Below are 23582 nucleotides of genomic sequence, written 5' to 3' on the forward strand. Positions count from 1 at the left end.
CCTGCTCACGCTCTCCCTCGAGCTAGCTCTCTCTAAAATAAATAAATAAATCTTAAATTTTTTTTTTTTTTAGCTAATTTGGAGTTTCTTATTACTAGGACTATGGTTGAATTTGGCTGTTACAAGCAAATTGCTACAAATCTTTCATATAGGAATACCAAAGAAACAAACTAGGCAAAAAACTCAAAATGGGAGTGGCTTTTTTGTTTTGTTTTGTTTTTTAAAGATTTTATTTATTCATTCGAGACACAGAGATACAGAGAGAGAGAGAGAGAGCACAGGCAGGGGGAGAGGCAGAGGGAGAAGCAGGCTCCCTGCTGAGTCAGGAGCTGGACATGGGGCTCCATCCCAGGACCCTGGGATCATGACCCGAGCCGAAGGCAGATGCTTAACCATCTGAGCCACCCAGGCGCCCCTGGGAGTGGCTTTTTTGGTAAAAAAAAAACAACGTGGCTTTGTTTCTGTTCGGGAAGAAAGAATTTTTACTCAAAACTTATGCTTCCGCCATTATCCTTAAAAGAACTCGCTTCAGCTTAAGCCAAGATCAGTTTGCTCACCAATGCGTAGGGAATGCCTACCCTGCGTGAACGTGCTGTGTTGGATCACTGAGATGGAGCACTTCTTTTCAGGAAGCTGGTAAACTTTTAATGACCATGTGTTGCAATGAAGATTACAGATATTCTATAAGAATGTCACATCTGGGGGCATCTGGGTGGCTCAGTCGGTTGAGCGTCTGCCTTCAGCTCAGGTCATGATCCCAGGGTCCTGGGATCGAGCCCCGCATTGGGCTCCCTGCTCCATGGGAAGCCTGCTTCTCCCTCTCCCACTCCCCCTGCTTGTGTTCCCTCTCTCACTGTGTCTCTCTCTGTCAAATAAATAAATAAAATCTTTAAAAAAAAATTGTTAAAAAAAAAGAATGTCACATCTGTCTTATGGCTTAGAATTCTCTTTGTTCTGTTGTACCTTCATTAAAATGTAAGGTCATTGGTGTAGAGAATTTTTTTTAAAGTCGGATTTTATTGACATAGCTGTCGAAAAGTATATAACCAGAAGTGTGCAGCCTGATGAATTTTCACAGAGTGGCTATATCCACAGAATGAGCACCAGGATGGAGAAACGGCAGGTCAAGGACCTCAGGAGCTATACTCATGTTCCCTTCTGGTCACTGTCCTCATACCAAGGCTAACCCCCATCCTACCTTTTACCCCATAGATTAATTTTGCCAGTTGTTGAACTCAATATAAATGAAATCATATAGAGAATATTCATAGGGTTTTAAAAAACATGTACGTTCATTGTCCATTTTTACAGAGTGGGTTATTTAACCCCAAACCCAGATTTTTTTTTGTGAAGATTTTATATTTATTTGACAGAGAGGGACACACAGTGAGAGAGGGAACACAAGTAGGGGGAGTGGGAGAGGGAGAAGCAGGCCCCCTGCCGGGCAGGGAGCCACCCAGGCACCCCTCAGATTTTTTTTTTTAAATGTGACAGGATCCTTGTGGTGATGGAAATGTTCTGCATTTTGACTGAATCGATGTCAAGGTCCTGGTTGTGACGTTGTTCTAGAGTTTTGCAGTATGTTACCATCAGAGGAAACTGAGTCACACTGTCTTTATTTCTTACAGCTGATGTGAGTCTATGAGCATCTCAGCATAAAAAGTTTAATTAAAAAACATATTAAGGGGGTGCCTGGGTGGCTCAGACGGTTAACCATCTGCCTTCGGCTCAGGTCATGATCCCAGGGTTCTGGGATCAAGCCCCGCATTGGGCTCCCTGCTTGGCGGGGAGCCTGCTTCTCCCTCTCCCTCTGCCTGCCGCTCCCCCTGCTTGTGCTCTCTCTCTCTCTGTCAAAATAAAGTCTTTAAAAAAAAACATATTAAAAATTATTTTATTTTATTTATTTTTTTAAACATTTTAAAATTTAAATTCAATTAACAGGTCTGTGATTCATCAGTCTTACATAATACTCAGATTAAGAATAATTTTAAAAGAACAATGTGACAGTGCTAGGCCTGCCTTTCTCATGGCAACAACTGGCTGGAGCTGGGGAGCAGCTGTGTTCGTGGATTGGGCATGTGTTTTTTCTGGTTTGCCCCAGTCCCCGCTCGCTTTTTTTTTTTTTTTTTTTAATTTATTTGAGAAAGTGAGAGCATGAGTGGAGGGGCAGAGGGGGAGGGAGAAGTAGACTCCCTGCTGAGCAGGGAGCCCAATGTGGGGCTCGATCCCAGGACCCTGAGATCATGACCTGAGCTGAAGGCAGACGCTTAACTGACTGAGCCACCCAGGCTCCCCTAGATCTAGCCTAATATATATAGAATGGTGACGCCTGGGTGTCATCTTAAACCCAGTGTGTCTTCAACTCCCTTTCCCCCCCCCAGACGATTGCTGAAAATAGTAAAGAATGAGAGGTGGGGACCTCTGGGCAGGACCCAGGGCAGAACAGTGCTTAGGCTGAGGCCCGGGAAGACCAGAATTGCTGAGTCACATTTCAAGTCAAGACTTGGCGGCAAGCTTGTTTGGGAAGTCTCCACTCGCAGTTATTCCGTAAACAGGCTAATTGCAAGTTCAGCTTTCTTCTGCGAAGATTAGGTCTCTTTTCAAAGGTAAAGCATGCTGTCTCCGCGATGTTTATGGAGCAAAATATTTGAAGATGTTGGAAAAGGTGAAGCTTTTTCCCACTCTGCCTGGCACGGTGTGTCTCACGTGGAGACTCCGTCTTTTAATTAACCAACAGATTATTTTCCACCCTCTTACTGTTGTAACTCAGTGGGTGCTTGATGCAACCACTTTTGATTATCTGTCCTTAAATCTTCAAGTGGGTGTAAAACCCGTTAATAATGTCTATTACCTTTAGGAAAAGTAAAGCCTCCTTAGTGTTACTGAGGAGTATTTATTGCCTTCTCTTTTACTCGTATTTAAAATTTCCATTACTGGGGCACCTGGCTGGCTCAGTCGGTGGAGCGTGTGATTCTTGATCTCAGGGATGTGAGTTTGAGCCCCACGTTGGGTGTAGGGATTGCTTAAAAAGAAAATCTTAAAAAAAACCAAATCAGGGCGCCTGGGTGGCTCAGTTGGTTAAGCGACTGCCTTCGGCTCAGGTCATGATCCCAGGGTCCTGGGATCGAGTCCCGCATCGGGCTCCCTGCTCAGCTGGGAGCCTGCTTCTCCCTCTGACCCTCTTCCCTCTCATGCTCTCTGTCTCTCATTCTCTCTCTCGCAAATAAATAAAATCTTAAAAAAAAAAAATCAAATCAAATTTCCATGACTTCTTAGAATTCCCCCTACATTTTCAGAATTTAACTGAGAACCCTTGTAACACAATGGAGAGAAAAGAATTTCATCTTCCATAGCTCCTTTCCTGCTGTTCTGCTCTTGTCCTAAGCTTGCTTTGTAGAAGGACCAGAGGGTTTGGAATTAAAACCCAGTTGCACCTGGGGTGCCTGAGTGGTTTAAATTGGTCCAGCATTTGACTCTTGGTTTCGGCTCCGGTCATGCTCTCAAGGCTCTGAGCTCAGCGGGGAGTCTGCTCAGGATTCTCTCTCTCCCTCTGCCCCTCCCCCCACTTGGATATGTGAGCTTGCGCGCTCTCTCTCTCTCTCAAATAAATGAGTAAATCTTAAAAGGAAAAAAAAAACCCAGCTACACTGTCTCCCAGCTACGTGGTCTTGGGCAAGTTACTAAATCTTCCAGGCTCATTTCCTCAGCTGTGAAATGGGGATATTAAGGGGACCTGGGTGGCTCAGTCGATCAAGCGTCTGACTCTTGATCTCAGCTCAGGTCTTCATCTCAGGGTTGTGAGTTCAAGCTCTGCATTGGGCTCCATGTTGGACATGGATCCTAGTTAAAAAAAAAGAAAAAAGAAATAGAGGGCGCCTGGGTGGCTCAGTTGGTTAAGCGACTGCCTTCGGCTCAGGTCATGATCCCGGAGTCCTGGGATCGAGTCCCACATCGGGCTCCCGGCTCGGCGGAGAGCCTGCTTCTCCCTCTGACCCTATCCCCTCTCATGCTGTTTCTCTCTCTCTCTCAAGTAAATAAATAAATAAAATCTTAAAAAAAAAAAGAGAATAGAAATATTAATCAAGTACTTTCTAAGTGTGAGATGTAAAGATATGAAAAGTAAGCTATGTGACAAGTGATGGTTCTTACTATTACCATGCTCCAGCTCCTACTTGAAGTTCCTACATAGGCCATCCTGTTTCAATCCTTTTTAAAAAATTTTTTAAAATATTTTATTTATTTGACAGAGAAAGAACATGAGAGAGGGAACACAAGCAGGGGGAGGGAGAGGGAGAAGCAGGCTTCCCGTGGAGCAGGGAGCCCGATGCGGGGCTCGATCCCAGGACCCTGGGATCATGACCTGAGCCAAAGGCAGACGCTTAACAACTGAGCCACCCAGGTGTTCCCCCCTTTTTTAATTTAAATTCAATTAGGCAACTTATAGTACATCATTAGTTTCCGATGTAGAGTTCCATGCTGTTTCAGTCCTAACGCCAAGACTTTGGCCCAGCCCTGCCTTTTTGTCCAGTGGATGCCAGGTATTGTTTAACCTTCTTGAGCAGCTTCCCTAGTGCTCCCAGGCGGAGTCGTCCTAATTCTTGTGCTATCACTTGCACCTGGCGTGTCCTTCATCATTGTGATGCACTCCATATTGTGACTACTTGTTAAAAGCCTGATCACTCCTTGAGGGCTAATATCGTATCTTTTCTTTAACCTTTGAATTCCTAAGAACAGCACCTGACTCTTAGTAGTTTGGCTCTGGCGATGGCCTGGAAGTTGGCCAGACCTGGTTCTGGATTCTGGTCATGTCACTAGGTGGGAAACCTTGGGTGTGTGCCTGACCTCTAAGTCTCAGACTTGGGCAAATTTCCTCTCATTCCTGTCACCAACTATGGCAGACCTCTTCCTTTCTCTTTCAGACGTCTGCTCCCCTATCTCCTGTCTCACTCTGGGGGAGTGACCTGTCTTTCCTAGGAAACACATAAAGGAGAAGCCATTAGGGGAGAACTCCCTCAGGAGGAGAGAGAACTTTATACACACACACACACACACAGACACAGAGGAAAACTACTTCAGTTTTTGTTCCCGACCCTTTTACCTTCAAAGTTAGCCCTTATCTGGGCTCATTCTGGGGTTCCCCTTATCTAGACTGACTGTAGAAATGATCTTCCAAACCATAACACCGGAATATAAAAGGGGTGCTATTAATCATTACAGCAGGATAGGAGGTATAAACCAGGACACTCCTGAACAACCAGAACATTCTTTTTAAAAATCTTTTAAATTTTTAGAAAGATTTTATTTATTTATCTGAGAAAGAGAGAGAGAGAGAGAGCAGGAGTGGGGCAAGAGGGGCAGAGGGAGAGGGAGAGAATCTCAGGCAGACTTCCCACTCATTGTGGAGCCCGGTGCAGGGCTCAGTCTCACGACCCTGAGACCATGACTTGAGCCAAAATAGAGTCGGATGCTTAATGGACAGAGCCACCCAGGCGCCCACTGAGTGATTTTTTTTTTTAAAGATTTTATTTATTTGACAGAGAGAGACACAGTGAGAGGAAACACAAGCAGGGGGAATGGGAGTGGGAGAGGGAGGCTTCCCTAGGAGCAGGGAGCCCGATGTGGGACCCGATCCCAGGACCCTGGGATCATGACCCGCGCCGAATGCAGACACTTAATGACTGAGCCACCCAGCCGCCCCAGTGATTCTTTTTAATACACAAATCGGATCAGGTCACTTTTTGCTTAAAAGTTTTCAGTCTTTCTACCGTCTTCAAGATAAAGTCCAAACCACCTTAACCCTTATCAAGAACTGTTAGGGTCTGGCCTCTGATTAGATTTTCAGCCTCACCTCTGGTTAATCATTCTTTTTACCCTTTTCTCTGTACCTACAATAGGGCTCAGTAGATACAAGAATGAACAAATCTCTCTGAGCCTCAATTTCCTCATCTATAAAATGGAGACATCTGCTTATCTTGCAGTTATGGAAATCAGAAATAATATATGTAACATGCCTACCACAGTGCTGGTTACATAGTAGGCACCTTTTTTTTTTTAAGTTTTTATTTTTAAATAATCTCTACACCCAAAGTGGGGCTTGAACTTGCAACCCCGAGATCAAGAGATGCACACTCCACCGACTGAGCCAGCCAGACACTCCAGGTAGGCACTTGATAAATGGAAATATTCTTTAAAAAAATTTTTTTTTTTAAGATTTTATTTTATTTATTTGACAGAGAGACACAGCGAGAGAGGGAACACAAGCAGGGGGAGTGGGAGAGGGAGAAGCAGGCTTCCCGCAGAGCAGGGAGCCCGATGCGGGGCTCGATCCCAGGAACCCGAGACCATGACCCGAGCCAAAGGCAGATGCTCAACGACTGAGCCACCCAGGCGCCCCTCTTTTTAAATATTTTATTTGTTTATTTGAGAGAGAGAGAGTCAGAGAACACGAGTGGGGGTGGGAGGGTGGGAGGAGAGGCAGAGGGAGAGGGAGAAGCAGGCTCTCCACTGAACAGGGAGCCTGATGCGGGGCTCGACCCCAGGACCCTGGGATTATGACCTGAGCCAAAGGCAGATGCTTAACCAACTGAGCCACCCAGGCATCCCTGAATTAACTCTTTAAAAAATTTATAATAGTATCAACTCATGGATATAAAGTGAAATAGTACAGAAAGTAAAAGTTGCCCGTTCTAATTCCCCAGGTCTCACTCCTCTGAGGCAACCATTCCATATATTTAGATATATTATGTGTATGTGTATAATATAAAAGTAAAGAGAATCATGGTCACACCAGATATATACTGTTACAACCTAGCCTTAATTTTTTTTTTTTAAAGATTTTATTTATTTATTTGTCAGAGAGAGAGAAAGGGAGAGAGCACAAGCAGGGGGACCGGCAGGCAGACGGAGAAGCAGGCTCCCTGCCGAGGCTCAGTCCCAGGACTCTGGGATCAGGACCTGAAGGCAGACGCTTAACTGACAGAGCCACCCAGGCGCCCCATTAGTGGTAATTTTTCTTTGTTAAAAACTACCAGTATTCTAAGGAATGATGTCTAAACTAGCATAATGTAAAATAATGAATCTCAAACACTTTATAAACATTTACTTAATGCTAAGGAAACTTGGTGAAAGAGGGAATAGATTTTGCCAACGCCTTATTATGAACATTTTCAAACATGCAGAGAAGTGGGAAGAATTTTACACTGAACACCTGTATACCCCACCTAGGTTCTTCAAGTAACATTTTATTATACATGTTTTGTCACGCATCTGCTCATTCCTTATCCATCCCTTTATCTACTTATCCATCAGTGCATCTTACTTTTCTCATGCATTTTAAAATTAAATTGCAGGGGCGCCTGGGTGGTTTAGTCAGTGGGGTGTCTGACTTCAGCTCAGGTCATGATCTCGGGGTCCTGGGATCAAACCCCACTTTGGGCTCCCTGCTCAGTGGGAGTCTGCTTCTCCCTCTCCCTCTGCCCCTCCCCATGCTTGTGCTCTCGCTCTCTCTCTAAATAAATAAATAAATAAAATCTTAAAAAAAATTAAATTGCAGGCATCAGGACACATTCTGCTACACACTTCAACATTAATGAGTCCAATATTTATTTATAATTCTTTTTAAAAAATATTGAAATAAAATTTTCATACAATGAAACACACAAAATGTTAAATGTATACCATTCGAAGAGTTTTTTCAAATGCACAAGCCTGTGTAACCCAAGTCCCTATCAAAATGCAGAACATTAATATCACTCTAGAAATTTCCCTTGTGCCCCTCCTGTTAGCCCGTCCCCACTTTCCCAAGGGTAAACACTGTTAGGATTTTTCCACCAAAGATTAGTTTTGCCTGTTCTAGAACTTCATATCAATGGAACCAAAGAGTATGTGCTACTTTATATCTGACTAATTTTGTTCAACATTGTATTTTTGAGATGCATCCATGTGGTTGAATGTATCAGAAGCTTGTTCCTTTTTTCCCCTGAGTAGTATCCCATTGTATGAGTATTCTACAGAAGTACCTGTTTTTCTGTTGATGGACCCCTGGGCTGTTTTCAGTTCAGGACTATTATGAATAAAACGCCTATGGATATTCTCATACAAGTCTTTTTGTGGACATATAACTTCATTTCTCTTGGATAAATACCTGGGAGTGGAATTGCTAAGGTGGTTAGCTTTATACGAAACTTGGCCTGATAAGAAACTCTCAGATCTCCTCCCAAAGTGGTCACAGGATCAGTTTTCAATATCTTAATTAAATATAATCACAAACAACCAAATTTACTGAGTGTTTTCGATGGGCACAAAGCATAGAGCTGTATTTAAATACAGTATTTCATCAGATTCTTACACCCAGCCTACGGGGCAGATATTACTATTCTCATTTTACATATGCCATAATCGAGGCACAGAGAATGAAATCTCTGCCCAAGGCCTCACAGCTAGTCAGTGGCCAAGTGTGCATTTGGATCCAAGCAGGTGGGATTCCAGTTTCTGTCTCCTGCCTCCGAATATGTAGTAGTCAAAAAAGAAGTGGCTGGGTCTTTTCTTGGGAAATGAATTAATTTCCTAAGAATGAATATTGGTCATGGTAAGCAAAAGATGCTATGTTCATCAATAAACATGATATAAATATAAATTCTCACCCATTATTTCGGTGTGGAACCTATGGTGGACAGGGAGATCCTTCGGTTATCTTCAAAGATACCCATCTCTCCAGCCCTGTGCAAATCCATCTAGCTGCTCTTTAGAGTAAGGGAAGGGTTAAACCTCAGAGTCACTTCTGTGGGCCTGTTAATAAGAGCATGATGCCCCTCCTCTGTAATTAAGAAAGGAGCCCAGGGCTTTACTGGGGAGGCATCCAAGCTGCAGTCAGGTGGGGAGATAGGAAGGCGTTCCCTCACATGGTTTTTCTAAGCTATTAGAGCTCAGTCTCAGATCCAGACTTGGCTTTGGAATATCTCTAGGGAATGCAAGGCAAAGAGGAGGACCAAGGGGAACACACCACTTCTTTTGGGCTGAGAGCCCACCTCTCATCTAGGACTCTGACATCCTAGCCTCCCTCTCTCATCTTTGAGAAGCTCACCAGAAGTTAAAAAAAAAAAAAAGGAAGGAAAGAAAGGAGCTATCGATTGGCACTGCTGTTGGTAGGGGTGGCTGGGAGTCTCTGAGTCTTCTGAAAATGGGTATTAAGTTTGGACTTTTCAATCTGGCTCCTAGGCCAGGGGGCATATGAGAAAGTCGGTAGATTATGTGGTGGTTGAGGTCCCAAGGCTTTTCCTCATTATTTTTAGTGGTCTGGTAAATACCAAAGTAATTCCACTCTTTTCAGGTCGTGTCTTAGCTACTTCCAAATGGTGTAGTTGTCAGGATCAAATTCATACTCCTTAGGATGGAGAATGAGGACCCTGGACATCTGGGCCCAGTCTCTCTCCAGCCTCCTGGCCTGCCACTCTTCCCTGAGCACTGGGTTGAGAAATTATTTGTGGGTCCCATGGAGACCACATTTCCTGCCCACCCCCTCCCGTTTGTCCCAGCAGGAGTGCCTCTGTTTCTCCTCTCTCTCCAGAATTCCCATTTATCCTTTAAGGACCCATTTCAGGGGGGCCTGGGTGGCTCAGTCAGTTAAGGTCTGACTCTTGATTTCGGCTCAGGTCATGATCTCAGGGTCATGAGATTGAGCCCCACATTGGGCTCCATGCTGGGTGTGGAGCCTGCTTGGGATTCTCTCTGCCCCTCCCTCCTGACTCTCTCTCTCTCTCTCAAGTCACAAATAGGGTAATTATTTGTTAACATACACACTGCACCTCCCAATCTTCTTTGGAACTCTGATTCTTCTCCCCAGGCAGAAATCTCTTATTCTACTTTTTATTTTTCTTAAAGATTTTATTTATTTATTTGACAGAGAGAGACACAGCGAGAGAAGGAACACAAGCAGGGGGAGTGGGAGAGGGAGAAGCAGGCTTCCCGCAGAGCAGGGAGCCCGATGCGGGGCTCTATCCCAGGACCCTGGGACCATGACCCGAGCTGAAGGCAGACGCCTAACGACTGAGCCACCCAGGCGCCCCTCTTATTCTACTTTTTATGTCTTGCCTGGCATAGAATAAAAATTAAATATAATCTTTCCTAATAAGAAAACATATGGACAGAAAAGTTTTGAGTAAACAAACACTTTATTTGAACCACCCCAAGAGCTAAATCATTTGTTTCTCTTGCTTTGTACAATGCCGATTTCATCTTGTGAAAAAAAAAACCACACTTTTGCCTTAGATGTTAACATGACAGTTTTTACAAATATTGATACAGACTAGTTATCCTTTATGTCTTTTGAGCTCTTGGTGAGTTTCCTCCTCGCCAGTGAGTTTCTTGGTACCCCATTAGAAATATTTTTGGGAAACGTGTAGGCGGTTGGGACAGACGAGGTGCCTTCAAAACTATTGGTCCGCCATCCATTTTAATGATAATCAGGATTTTTCTCTGGAAAAGTTTAGGAAAAAAAGTGATGTTTCTGAGAACTTCACTCTCCTTTTTCTCCCATTTGCCTAGGCACTAAGTGCACTTTAGACCTTACCTAGAAGCCTCCAGTTTTGATCACAGTCCTGCTGACTGGCTCCCTGGGGACTCAGGGGCACATATCCTTTTTACTCAGTGTTTTCTCAACTTAAGGAGTCTAGCCATTGGTCTCCTCCCTCCCCTCGCTGGGAGGGGAACTGGGTGACTCTGGAGCCACTCCTGTTAACTGGAAGGAAGGAACTGGGCATTGCTGGGCACCAAGCCAGGAACTTGAACTCTGCTGAAGAATGGGATCTGGGCGGCTGCTGACCCTCAGAGCAGGGCTGGAGGCCAGCTCGCAGGGCATCTGGCTACCTGGGGGGTGGGGTGTGGGGGGGTAAGATTCTTCTGCTCCTGACAACAGGCAGTTTGTTCAGGCTGCCTGCCCTGATTCCTCTCCCGCTGCTTTTCTCTGTGTCCTTGACCTCTTTGGTAACTCTACCTCTCACCAAATTTTGCAGTTTGCTCTAGACTTCAAAACCTCAGGCTCCTCCCTTTCCTTTAGAGCTGCATTTCTCTGCAAGTTGGAAGCCAGCAAAGAGGATCAAGTTTCCTTCACTCCTTTTCTTTCAGGCTCCTGCAGCTGCACGATGCAGACCTACATACCAGAGAGCCTCTATTTTATCCCGTCACCATTTTGAAGATTTCCCCCAGCCTGCTGAAGTTTAGGTGGATCTCTGACCTAGACACTGACAAAGGAGCCACTCTGTTTTCAGGAACACTCACCTTAAGAAAACATTCTTGCTAGGACACTGCTGGTCTTCATTTGGGGTGGCACCTGGGTTTCTCTGTTCTAACAACTGTTTTTTGTTGTTTACCGTTTTTCTTTTTCTCTTTCTTTCTTTCCTTCTTTCTCTCTCCCTCCCTCCTCCTCCCTTTTTCTTTTCTTTCCTCTTCCTTCCTTTTCTTTTTCTTTCTTTCCTTCCTTCCTTTTCTTTTTCTTTCTCCCTCCCTCCTCCCTTTTTCTTTTCTTTCCTCTTCTCTTTCTTTCTTTCTTTCGTTCTCCCTCCCTCCCTCCTCTCTTTTCTTTTCTTTTCCCCACATGATCATGACATCTTTCTCCTGCTGCTTTTCTTTTCCACTTCTGTAATCTGCCTCTCCCTTGGTGGAATTTTCTTCCGTCTTTATGAGGTTTTACCTTTTCCAGTCAGCCTGACCCTTCCTCCCTTTTCTGGCCACTTCTCCATTCCAGGGTTTAATGAGGAGATGTCAGGAATCACCAGAGTTTCTAGGTTGCTAATCTGGGGATTAGGGCAATTCGTTTCTGTTGAGGGTTAGACTCCTGCTCAAGCCTACTTCTTAACTTCAGGTGTAATCTTCCTTTGTCTTCTGCTGCTTCTCAACACTGCTTTGTTAATCTCGCACAATTAGCCACTCTCTTTCCAGACAAGGAGGCACCTTTTCTCATCTAAATTCCTCAGCTCTTCAGATTTTTCCGGACAGATGGCCGCCCTAAAAATGGCAGATGAAATCTGAGGCACAGAAAAGTTATTATGAAAACCTTTTCCTTGAGAGTCCTCTGGGTCCATGGTTCACTTTGGGTGTAATTTTGCGGCAAGAGCATTAGACTTAAGAGTCAGAAAAGTTCCAGTTTTACGACCTGTTGGCTGTGCAACCTTGGGCAAATCACTTACTTTCTCTGGGCTCTTAGTATCCTCTCTGGAAAAATGGGAACGCTTCCTGGGAATATTGGGGAGGTGAACTGGATTGAGATAGTAGGCTAAATGAGCAGGGACCATGTCCTGCTTCTTAAAGTTCTTCAAAGTGAAGGGGTCATTAAACATCAAGATTTGTTTGGGTCCGTTTATTTCAGGGGTGTGTCAGGAGAAAGCTACAAGCTAGGAAAGGCGCAGAGATGCATGTGGGTAACATTTAACTAAAAACTGAGGGTATAAGCTGTAGGACTTTTTGTCCGGAGTGGGTCTTGAGACATTCGGATTGTTTTGGGGTCCTGTGAATCCGGTCTAGGCTCCTGTGGCCCCAGGGAGGTGCTTTGGGAAGCAGAGTCACTGCGAGGAGATTTCAACATTCACTTCCCAGGCCAGCGAGAAGCCTGCTTAGAAAACAACAGTGTGTGCGGGGGGCCAAACCCAAAGCTGCTGGGCCGTTCCAGGCTGGTACCAGCTCCTCTGGCTGTCTCTGAGGCCATCCAGAGGCCAGAGCCCCGTCAGACGGACTGGGACCTAGAGAGCAGACTGCAGGGCTTGGAACTAAGTGCAAACTGCTTGTAGCATAGAGGGCGGGAGGGAGGAAAGGGAGGAAAGGGAGGAGGGCAGTAGGCAGCTGGCCCCACCTTTCATTCCAGCGAAGTGCACCAGCAGAGCCGGGATGAGTCACGGGCACTGGTGCTCAGCTTCCCAATAGGTGAGGGACTGGCTCTTCTCTTGGGGAAGACGCGGCGCTCGTCCTTACCGGCGTGGCCTTGGCTGGGAGCTGGAGCCCTCGGTCTGCCCGGTCTGGTCTCCGGGGCCAGGGCTGGGTTCCCTCATGTATGGCAAGAGCCCTTCGTGTGCTGGGCTGCTTCTCCTTGGCATACAGCTCACAGGTAAGGGCTGGCGGGCTTCTCTCAGCATTCGCTCCTTCCCTGCCTACCCCTCCAGAGTTAGCTAAGTGTCTCCCAAGTCGCCAGCGTTCTCTTGGGGAGCCTGAGCCACAGTGACAGTCCCTTCTGGTTTTGACTTCACTTTGAAACTGAAGTTGGTGGGTTGTTTTTGGAGAACTGATTTCGGACAAACAGGTTTAGGTGTGTTTCAGCTGCTAGTGATTCGGGCACAGAGAGGGCTTTCTAATCTCAGGTTACAAACCCTTTTTTGTTTGTTTCTTTTTCCGTGTGGCTACTCTCAACCTCCCACTGCAGGCAGGACTTGGCACTGGGATTTCTGTGTGTGGGTCTTGTCTGGGACTTGCAGTAGCCCTGGAAAAGCTGAGAATTTCAGGAGAGAGCACACACCCCCCGCTCCATAATTTTGAAACTGGCCCAACGTGCAAGTTCTCAGTGTAAATATCACGGTAAAAAAAATGCCACGTGGTATAGAGGTTCCAGGCGTGCAAGCAGAAGCTGGCCTGGGTTGACGAATTCAATTTCTGCAGAAGACTAGGAACAGTATGAAATCATGACCTAACAAGGACCCTTTCTGGACAACTTAGAGGGGACCACGATACACACAATACATAACGCTTAATCTGAATACATGTCTAATTCATGTTATGATTAGTTTTGATTTGTTTGTTTCTGCTTTCAATTTTATTTGCCGACGTCTACAGTTTGCTAGAACAGTTTGCAGTGGGTACCGTGAGGCTGGGGTATGGTACCGTGGCGAAAGTGAGCACGAAGAAGTCTCGCTGGGTGGTATTTTTAGTTCTGTGGCATGCGAAGGCCACAGGTGCATGTAGGTGGGAGTATGCAGACTCAAGATGAAGTAAGTCTGAGAGCTGGGGCATCTCAATTCGGTTTCGTGCAGCACTCAGACATTTATTTTGGCAGTGTCCGCAGAAATTGTCTTAATCCACATCTTCCCTTTTCCTTTTCTTTGCGGCAGCCCTTGAGCCGATAGCTGCAGTGGAAATTTACACCTCCCAAGTGCTAGAGGCTGTCAATGGGACAGATGTTCGGCTAAAATGCACTTTCTCCAGCTTTGCCCCTGTGGGTGATGCTCTGACAGTGACCTGGAACTTCCGGCCTCGAGATGGGGGGCCTGAGCAGTTTGTAAGTAGATTGTTGTCATTGGCCGGGAGACCCTTGGCTGGGAAAATAAGCCAGTCTGTTTCTCTTTGCCCTTCCTGTGCTTTTCTTAGCAACAAGTGCAGGGCAAAGCTGAGAAACAATTCTTGGGACAGAGAGACAGAACTGAGAGGTCCATCAACGGGAGAGCACGAGGTTCTTGGGGGAGGGCTGCAGATGGGGCAGTGAGGCTGGCTCCCTCCATCTCAGCCTCCTTGCCCACGTACTGAAGAAGACCTTTGGCCACTTCTCCCTTCTAGGTATTCTACTACCATGTGGATCCCTTCAAACCCATGAGTGGGCGTTTCAAGGATCGGGTGGTCTGGGACGGGAACCCTGAGCGGTACGATGTCTCCATCATCCTGTGGAAGCTGCAGTTTAGTGACAATGGGACATACACCTGCCAGGTGAAGAACCCACCTGACGTTGATGGGCTGATAGGGGAGATTCGGCTCAGCGTCGTGCACACTGGTAGGTCGGGCAGGGGAAAGCGGTTTAGGGAAGCGTAAGAGCTTGTAGAAAAGAGAGGGGTAATCTTTTGTGATGGCTGAAAGGGTAGAGAGCAGGGCTAGCCCTTCAGATCCGCAATCCACAGAGGGAGACTGAAGAGTGGCGGGGTAAAAAGAGAAAGGCTTTGTTTGGCTGTGGAAAGAAACACGAAGTTAAGCAAACGGACCAGGGAATCTGTTACAGAAATGGCATTGAGATTGGAAAAGAGAGAGGAAGCAATTCTCTGATAAAAGACTAACAATAGATCCATTCATTCACTCATTTATTCACCAGGTACTTATTGAGTACCTACTCTGTGTCAGGCAGTGTCCCGCACTTGACCCATACTAGCTCGTTTAACTCACACAACTACCCTAGGCGGCAGATACCAATAACAACAGCTCTCCTTTATTAAGTACTCCCACATGCCAGGGGCTTTGCATACATTAATCTTTATATATCACATCAGCTTCTTGTGCTCTTAGTGCTCCACATTTTACTAATGAGGAAACTGAGGCTCACAGAGATTAAGTCACTTGTCCAAATTCATGGAGCTGATACATGGAATCATTTAGAACTCAAACCCAAGCATCTTTGACTCCAAAGCTGTACTCTAAACGAATGTACTGTATTGCTTGCAATCCTGTAAAGGCAAACCTGGAAACTGCCAGATAACGAAAAGCAAAGACCATAAAACTTCTGAGTTGTAAATCTGGGTTTGAGCCACTGTTATCATTTACCAACTGTCAATAAATCTTTTTTTATCTCCTTACAGTGAGAATAATATAGCAAGGATTATGGTGAAGATAAAATGAGATAATAGATGTAAAAATTCCCCAAACTCTTGACTTGCACTGAAAAAAATATTTGCATTGAAAATTATAATAGCTACCACATATTGAGTGTTTATTATGCGCTGGCACAGCATGGAAAATTTACACGAAATTTTTTTTTTTACTTTATTATTTTTAGTGATCTCTACGCCCAATGTGGGGCTCGAACTCACAACCCTGAGATCAAGAGTTGTGTGCTCTTCTGACTGAGCCAGCCAGGTGCCCCCAGGAATAGAATTTTTTAAATAAGAACTCAAAAAATGGATATTGTTACCCCTATTTAATACCCTGAAGAATCTGAGGCTCAAATAAATTAGTTACCCCAAATCACACAGCTAGTAAATGGTGGAGCTAATATTTTGATCTAACTCTCTCTGGTGCGTGCTCTTAACCAACACATAATATTACTACCCAAAATGTATAAGCCTGTAAAGTGGTAGGATTCCCTCCTTTCATTCCTAGTATCATCCTTCGGGGGCCCCATCAATAGGGCTGTGTGACCTTGGAGAAGTCATTTGAGTACCGAAAGACGTATTGGAATGTCCTGGGACCTCAGTTTCTGAATTCATCTGCAGCTAACCTGCATGAACAGGTTAGACAAGAACACATGGTTCTTACACATACTGTGATCACTACCCTGAGAATCTAGTGAAAGCCATGTCTCTGCTTCCCAGAAAAATGTACACATACACACAAAATGACATGGAGTTTGTGGGCTTATGGCTCCCCTCTATCCCTGTCCTCCTTCACAGACTCCAGGCTGGGAACTCCTGGGCTAGACATTTCTCTAATGTCTTTTCTGGCTCTGAGGGTTTACTGAAGTTTATTTATTTAATTTTTATTTTTTTAAAGATTTTATTTATTTTTTTGTCAGAGAGAGCACAAGCAGGGGGAGTGGCAGGCAGAGGGAGAGGGAGAAGCAGGCTCTCCACCAAGCAAGGAGCCCAATGCAGGACTCGATCCCAGGACCCTGGGATTATGACCTGAGCCGAAGGCAGATGCTTAACCGACTGAGCCACCCAGGCGTCCCTTTATTTAATTTTTTTTAAAAATGATTTTATTTATTTATTTGAGAGAGAGCACAGAGGGAGAGGGAGAAGCAGACTCTCCGCTGAGCAGGGACTCGGGGCTCGATCCCAGGACCCCTGAGATCATGACCTGAGCCGAAGGCAAATGCTTAACCGACAGAACCACTCAGGAGCCCTGGGTTTACTTAAGTTTAAATCAGAAATCTGACTAAAAGACACGGGACCCAGGCTTCACAGATTCTGCCTGGTTTAGGGACCTTTCCCTCTAGGTTCCCTCTTGTTTCATTTTGTCTACTAGACTATAGTTACTGATTTATTTGCCTATCTTCCTGGTGGGCATGAGTTCCTTGAAGGTAATATCTTTTTTGGCTTTGTATTTCCACTGCAATGTCTGAACATAGTAGGCCCTTAATAAATTGGAATAAATGACTGACTGAATGCCAGAGGTGAGAGGGAATTGAGGAGAAACAGTTTGGGCGCTGGGTTTGATGAGGTCAGCAACCCCACGAGGTGGTTCAACTGGCTCAGTAATTCTCCAAGTTTCAGCCTGCATCAGAATCACCTGGAGGACAGGTTAAAACAGATGGCCTGGCCCCTGCCATTCTGGAGGTGCCTGATAATTTGCATTTCAGAGTTCTTAAGAGTGTTGCTGCTACTCCTGGGACCGTAGTTTGAGAACCACTAAAGTAGTCTGTGTAGCTTTCTTATTGCTCCTAGAGTTCACAAGGTAATACGGTAGGAGAAAGGAAGATTGCATTTAATGATGAAAGTACATCCTTCTTCTCGCTTTAGATTTCATCACGTCCCTTCTCTTTTTAGAAACATGAGATCCACTTTTTTTCCTTACAGTCCGCTTCTCTGAGATCTACTTCCTGGCCCTGGCCATTGGCTCTGCTTGTGCACTGATGGTCATCATAGTAATTGTGGTGGTCCTTGTCCAGCATTTCCGGAAGAAGCGCTGGGCTGAGAGAGCTCATAAAGTGGTGGAGATAAAACCGTAAGGCTGCGCAGTTCTGGGAAGTCTTCTTCTAACACTCTTTTATCATGATTCTTGGTATTTTACACTTGGGCTAAATGATTGTTGAACAGATGTTCTTCACTCTGAGTAAGTCTTGTGAAAGAATTCAAATTCACAGGATGGATAAATTAGGGTGTGATTTAGTAACTTTAGAAAAGCTTTCTTAATTAATTTCACAGAAGATTTCATTATAGGCTTTATTATGGAGGATTTGATATTATCAGAATCTGCTTATATAAAACTTTTCTAGGACATTCCTTTACTTTTATTTATTTTTTTGATTTTTTTAAATTTTATTTACTTATTAGAGAGAGAGAGAGAGCATGAGAGGGGGGATGGTCAGAGGGAGAAGCAGACTCCCTGCCAAGCAGGGAGCCCGATGTGGGACTCGATCCCGGGACTCCAGGATCATGACCTGAGCCGAAGGCCGTCGCTCAACCAACTAAGCCACCCAGGCGCCCCGGACATGCCTTTACTTTTAATGTAAAGTGTACGTTTGTAAGGACCACTGGGCAGTCAGCAGGGGCGCCACCAATCAGTGCCTAGGAAAGTCAGCCATGCTGATAGAAGGTGCTCAATAAATATGTATATTTTTTGAGATGAAATATACCTACCATAAACATTCACCTTTTTAATGTGCGCAAAGTTGTGTGACTATCACCACTGACTCCAGAATTTTCATCACCTCCAAAAGAAACTCCATGCCCTTTAGCCATCACCATTGTCCCCTTCCACCTGCCCCTGACAACTACTAATCTTTCTGTCTCTATGGATTTGCCTATTGTTCAAAGGTGAGGAGAACGTAAAGTGCCCCCAAACTGAGAAGGCACTTTGAAACGAAAAGGAAGTAGGCAACTCCATATAGAATACACAGAGTTTTATGCTGAGTGACTTACTGACAGGGAGGATCAAGAGGACTGCCATCTGGACAGCAGCACAGCTAGTCACCTCCGAAGTCCCATGTTTTAGTTTGATGGTTTTATTTATTTATTTATTTGACAGAGAGAGCACAAATAGGCAGAGCAGTAGGCAGAGGGAGAGGGAGAAGCAGGACCCTGGGATCATGACCCGAGCCCAAGGCAGACACGTAACCAACTGAGCCACCCAGGTGCCCCTAGTTTGCTGGTTTTAAAGGAGCAGGATGTATGGGGGCGTGTTCGCATACATGTGATTGATCGCTAACGTTTAACAGACCTTGTGGCACCACCTGTGGCTCTGCAGAAAACTATGTTATCTGCACCAGTATCTTAATGGGCCCATTGAAATCCAGAATAGGCTCCCTGGACATTCTGGTTTTGGAATGTGAGTGTGGAGTTTGAACATTTATCTTTTACATTACATCTTATACAATACTCTAGGACATGTAGCCCTGAAGAGGTCATCAAGCAGACTACAATAAGATGGTGGGTCAAAGATGGAGTCAGTATGGCCAGCATTTCTACACCTATTCTGGACATTTCATATAAATGGATAATCATACAGTGTGGCCTTTTATGTCTGCTTCTTTGACTTAGTATAGTATTTTCGAAGTTCATCCATGTAGAGCGTATAGTAGTAGTACTTCATTCCTTTTTATGGCTGTATAATATTCCATTGCATGTACATACCACATTTTGTTTATCCATTCAATTGATGGACGTTTAGATTTTCTCTACTTTTTGGCCAATATGACTAATGCTGCTATGAACATTTATTTATAAATTTTTGTGTAGACATATGTTTTCAACTCTCCTGGGTATATACCTAGGAGTGGAATTATTGGAACATATGGTTACTCTATGTTTACCTTTTTGAGGAATTGCCAGACTGTTTTCCAAAATAGCTACACCATTGTATACTCCCACCAGCAACATATGAGCTTCTAATTTGTCCATATCCTTCAAGATATTTTTTTTTTTTTGATTTTATTTATTTATTTGAGAGAGAGAGAATGAGAGACAGAGAGCACGAGAGGGAAAAGGGTCAGAGGGAGAAGCAGACCCCCCGCTGAGCAGGGAGCCCGATGTGGGACTCGATCCCGGGACTCCAGGATCATGACCTGAGCCGAAGGCAGTCGCTTAACCAACTGAGCCACCCAGGTGCCCTAATTTGTCCATATCCTTGACAACACTTGTTGTCTGACCTTTTGATTATAGCCACCTAGTGGGCGTGGAGTGGCATCTCACTGAGGTTTTGATTTGCCTTTTCCTAATGACTAATGATGTTGAGCATCCTTCCATGTGTTTATTGGCCATTTGCATACCTTTTTTTTTTTTAATATTTTTATTTATTTGTCAGAGAGAGAGAGCACAAGCAGGGGGAGTGGGAGAGGGAGAAGCAGGCTTCCTGCTAAGCAGGAAGCCTGATGTGGGACTCGATCCCAGGACTCTGGGATCACGACCTGAGCTGAAGGCAGACGCTTAACTGACTGAGCCACCCAGGTGTCCCGGCCATTTGCATATCTTATTTGGAGACCTATCTATTCAAATATTTTGCCCATTTACAAGTTGGGTTGTCTTTTGTGGGTTGCCTTTTCACTTTCTTCTTCATGTCCTTTGAAGCACAGAACTTTTTAATTTTGATGAAGTCCAATTCATCGATTTTTTCTTTTGTTGCTTCTGCTATTGGTGTCATATCTAAGAAACCACTGCCTAACTCAATCAAGGTCGTGAAGATTTATGCTTGTTTTCTTCTAAGAGATTTACAGTTTTAACTCTTCCAGTAGGTCTTTGATTGATTTTGAGTTAATTTTTGTATATGGAGTGACATAGGAGTCCAAATTCATTCTTTTGCAATTGCAGTTTTTCAGTTGTCCCAGCACCATTTGTTTCCTTTCCTCAAGAAATATTTACTGAAGTAAATAGAATTGATTTTAAGAAGCCCAATGAACCCAACTCTGATGTTAGGGTTTGACTACAAAGCAATAAAGATGGCTTCTAGGTCAACACAGATTTTTTTCTTTTTTCTTTTCCGAATAAGGAGTGGGATTAGAGGCTGGAACTAATGATAAACTAAGGTGTCTGCTTTAAGTCCTTCAGGTTCCCAAATTGTATCCCCATCTAAAAGTATTCTGAAGCATGTAGACGTTCAGAGACCCAGGGTCACGTGGAGGCATGTGTATTATTAGATAGATGGCACTGGTGGTTTAGCTCTCTGTAAGCTTGGATCTATTCCCAGATGCATTTAATGCTTCCCAAAATATGGGAGAAAATACATCGCTCAAAGCTTTCTTTCTAAGATTTACCTCCCTTGCTTCTTGTCATTTTCACCTGACATTGGTTTCTACTTCTTTGTTACAGAAAAGAAGAGGAAAGGCTCAACCAAGAAAAAAAGGTCTCCATTTATTTAGAAGACACAGACTAACATTCTTAGATGGTGAGGCTCATAAATGAGTTGATTTCTTTCCTTAGCTTTCTTGTCTGGCCCATCTCTAATGTGGATCTCCCAGATTTTAGGACTTCTACATGAAATTAGATGTTAGGTGTTTTCTACATGAAATTAGAGGAGCTGGGTCGGGGAGATAAAAGTCTTCTATTAGTGTCATGTACAGCTTCCTCTTTGAGTGTGTTTTGTGCAAAGGATGAGGCAGTGAGACCCTACTGCCATGGAAGATGGGAGAATTCTAAGATTATTTGAGGCTTGGTGGTTGTTTACCCTGACCAAGAATAATAAATTCACTTTCAACATGTAAATAAATCTTTATTTTTTTAAATGAAAGAAGCAATATCTGCTTGTTTTATTTTATTGTAAACCAATTGTGGCATCAAGAGAATAACTCAATGGGTATGTCTGACATTTTGGCGGAACTTTTATACTACTTGGAATTGATTTCAACTCCTTTCATCTAGTTATTGGGACTATGAATCTAATTTTAGTAGTGTGTAGCTTTATTTTTCTAGTTTTCAGGTTTATTATGCTTAAAGGGTAAGATGATTTATTTTTCATATGATCAGAATTTTTCCTATTCTCCGAAGCAGGTCCACTATTATTATTTGCAAAAAGAGTCACATTTTTGTAAACTAAAGCTTCAGGGAAAGCCCTCAAGGATTTATAAAATAGAATATGGAGAGAAATGATTCTATTGTAAACCCAGAAGAATCTAGTATCAGAGAGAGATTTTACCAAGGGCTATTGTCTTTTTAAAGCCAAGCAGATTCTCTGACAAGTCAGGGTCATGGAAAATAAAGATGGAAATGAAAAGAAATTTAAAGAACTAACACAATCGAGTGCAATGTGACTGGATGTCCTCACTGGATGGATACTAGTTTTAACAAACTAGTTGTAAGAAGATTTTGGTGGGGAGGGCAGTTGGGAGTCTTGAATATGAAAATTTTGGAAAATGGATAATGTTAGGGAATTACTGTTAATTTTTATTAGGTATAATAAAGATTTTGTGGTTATAGAAGAGAATGTCCCTATCTTAAATATACATTTATATATAATATACATTTATTATATATAAATTTATATATGTATTTATATATAACAAATTAAAAACCAAATAAATATATGGCAAATAATATAAAAAATGCTTTAAAATTAGGTAATGGGTGAATTCTATACACTGTCTTTTCTACTTTTCTGTGTGCTTGATTTGTTTATAATAAAAGGGGAGAGAGAGAGAGAAAGAGAGAGAGAGAGAAGGCATGCATGTGTGTGAGTGAGCTATGGATCATCCAAGTGTCCATGCAAGGCAGAGGCTACAAATTAAGGAAATTGACACTGAGAACTATGTAACAAGGATCAGGAAACATCTTTTAAAAGTTGAATTAGGAGAACAAGTACATTAAGAATATTTTCCTTCACAGTGGCGAACATATCTAATAATATATGTGTAATTCATAATTCCAGGTATCTCTATGCACTCTTCCCAAATGCATTATCCATTTAAACTTTTGTATTTCAGAAAGCTGAAGATTCCCAAGAACAAGAAATTTAGGATAAGCTGAAGTTGATGGAAGCTTTTCTTTGGCTTTTCCAGTTGTGACCTGTCTTCCAAGCAGCTCTGCAGTACATAACCATCTAGATGAGCAACATCTCTCTGGAGCTGGCAAAGGCCCTCTTGAGCAGATACCAACAAACTCACACACAGTCTATTACTAAGGTTTTATTTAATTTCAAAGTGCAAATATTTTTCAAATGCCCATTATTAGCCTTTTATACTAAGAAGCTACATTTTTGCCCTTAAACACTCCTTGTGGATTCTTAATTGTACACACATACATTGGTATCAAATGAGATGAGAGCCAATTTGTCTGTCATGACGTTTCCTTTAACATACTAGTTTCTTTAGAGTAGCACTTTTGCTACTTAAGTTAATGTGTTTACTCTTTCCTTCTCACTCTTAATTAAAAGTGAGCTAATTCTCCCAGCTGTTTTTGATTGATTAACAGTAAATCTTAAGTTCAAACTGTTAAAAGAACAGTTTGATTTTTTCCTGGCTGTCCTTAAGTATGGGACACATCTTGTTTTATTGAATTTGTTTCAGTATCCTAAATAATGTTTTTTGTTTTGTTGATCCAAGTTTTATAATAGCACAAATCTAAATCACAGAGTAGCTAGAAAAGTTTATAAATGCTTATAGATTGACAAATGCCACCCCAGGATGAATCACTTGTCACCCTTTTTTTTCTATGTTGTGAAAAACAACCAAAAGTGCAGGTTTTTCATGAGCGGTGAATACTGTTTAGCTTACTATTCAGTTATCTATAACAACAGAACAAAATCTAAGTTCACTTGCAGACTGGAATCATTAAGCAGTTACATGGAAGGATTCTGAAATAGTACATTACAACTGTAAAAATTTAGGGCTGGTGAAAAAAATCAACCTATATGATGATAATTTTGTACAGTGTTATATAAAGCTCTGAGAACTGGATGATGATATTTATTTTTTTTCCTTTTCTTTATCTTATTTTTGCTTTAATTTACTTGCTTACTTTGTGGGAGGGAGGATTTGGTATGGG

At 43.3% G+C, this 23582-nt stretch overlaps 1 protein-coding gene across 1 annotated transcript; it reads left to right on the top strand.

Annotated features, from left to right (window-relative positions):
- Positions 1-12867: 12867 nt before the first annotated feature.
- On the top strand, positions 12868-23494 carry MPZL2 (myelin protein zero like 2). Its single transcript, XM_006741598.3, has 6 exons — positions 12868-13093; positions 14088-14254; positions 14530-14740; positions 17469-17616; positions 20916-20991; positions 22523-23494. Exons 1-5 carry the CDS (start codon positions 13036-13038, stop codon positions 20977-20979), a joined length of 648 nt encoding a protein of 215 aa, XP_006741661.1. The 5' UTR covers positions 12868-13035; the 3' UTR covers positions 20980-20991; positions 22523-23494.
- Positions 23495-23582: the final 88 nt, after the last annotated feature.

The sequence above is a fragment of the Leptonychotes weddellii genome, chromosome 11 (assembly GCF_054177405.1).
Source record: "Leptonychotes weddellii isolate Sample4059 chromosome 11, ASM5417740v2, whole genome shotgun sequence".
NCBI classification, from domain to species: domain Eukaryota; kingdom Metazoa; phylum Chordata; class Mammalia; order Carnivora; family Phocidae; genus Leptonychotes; species Leptonychotes weddellii.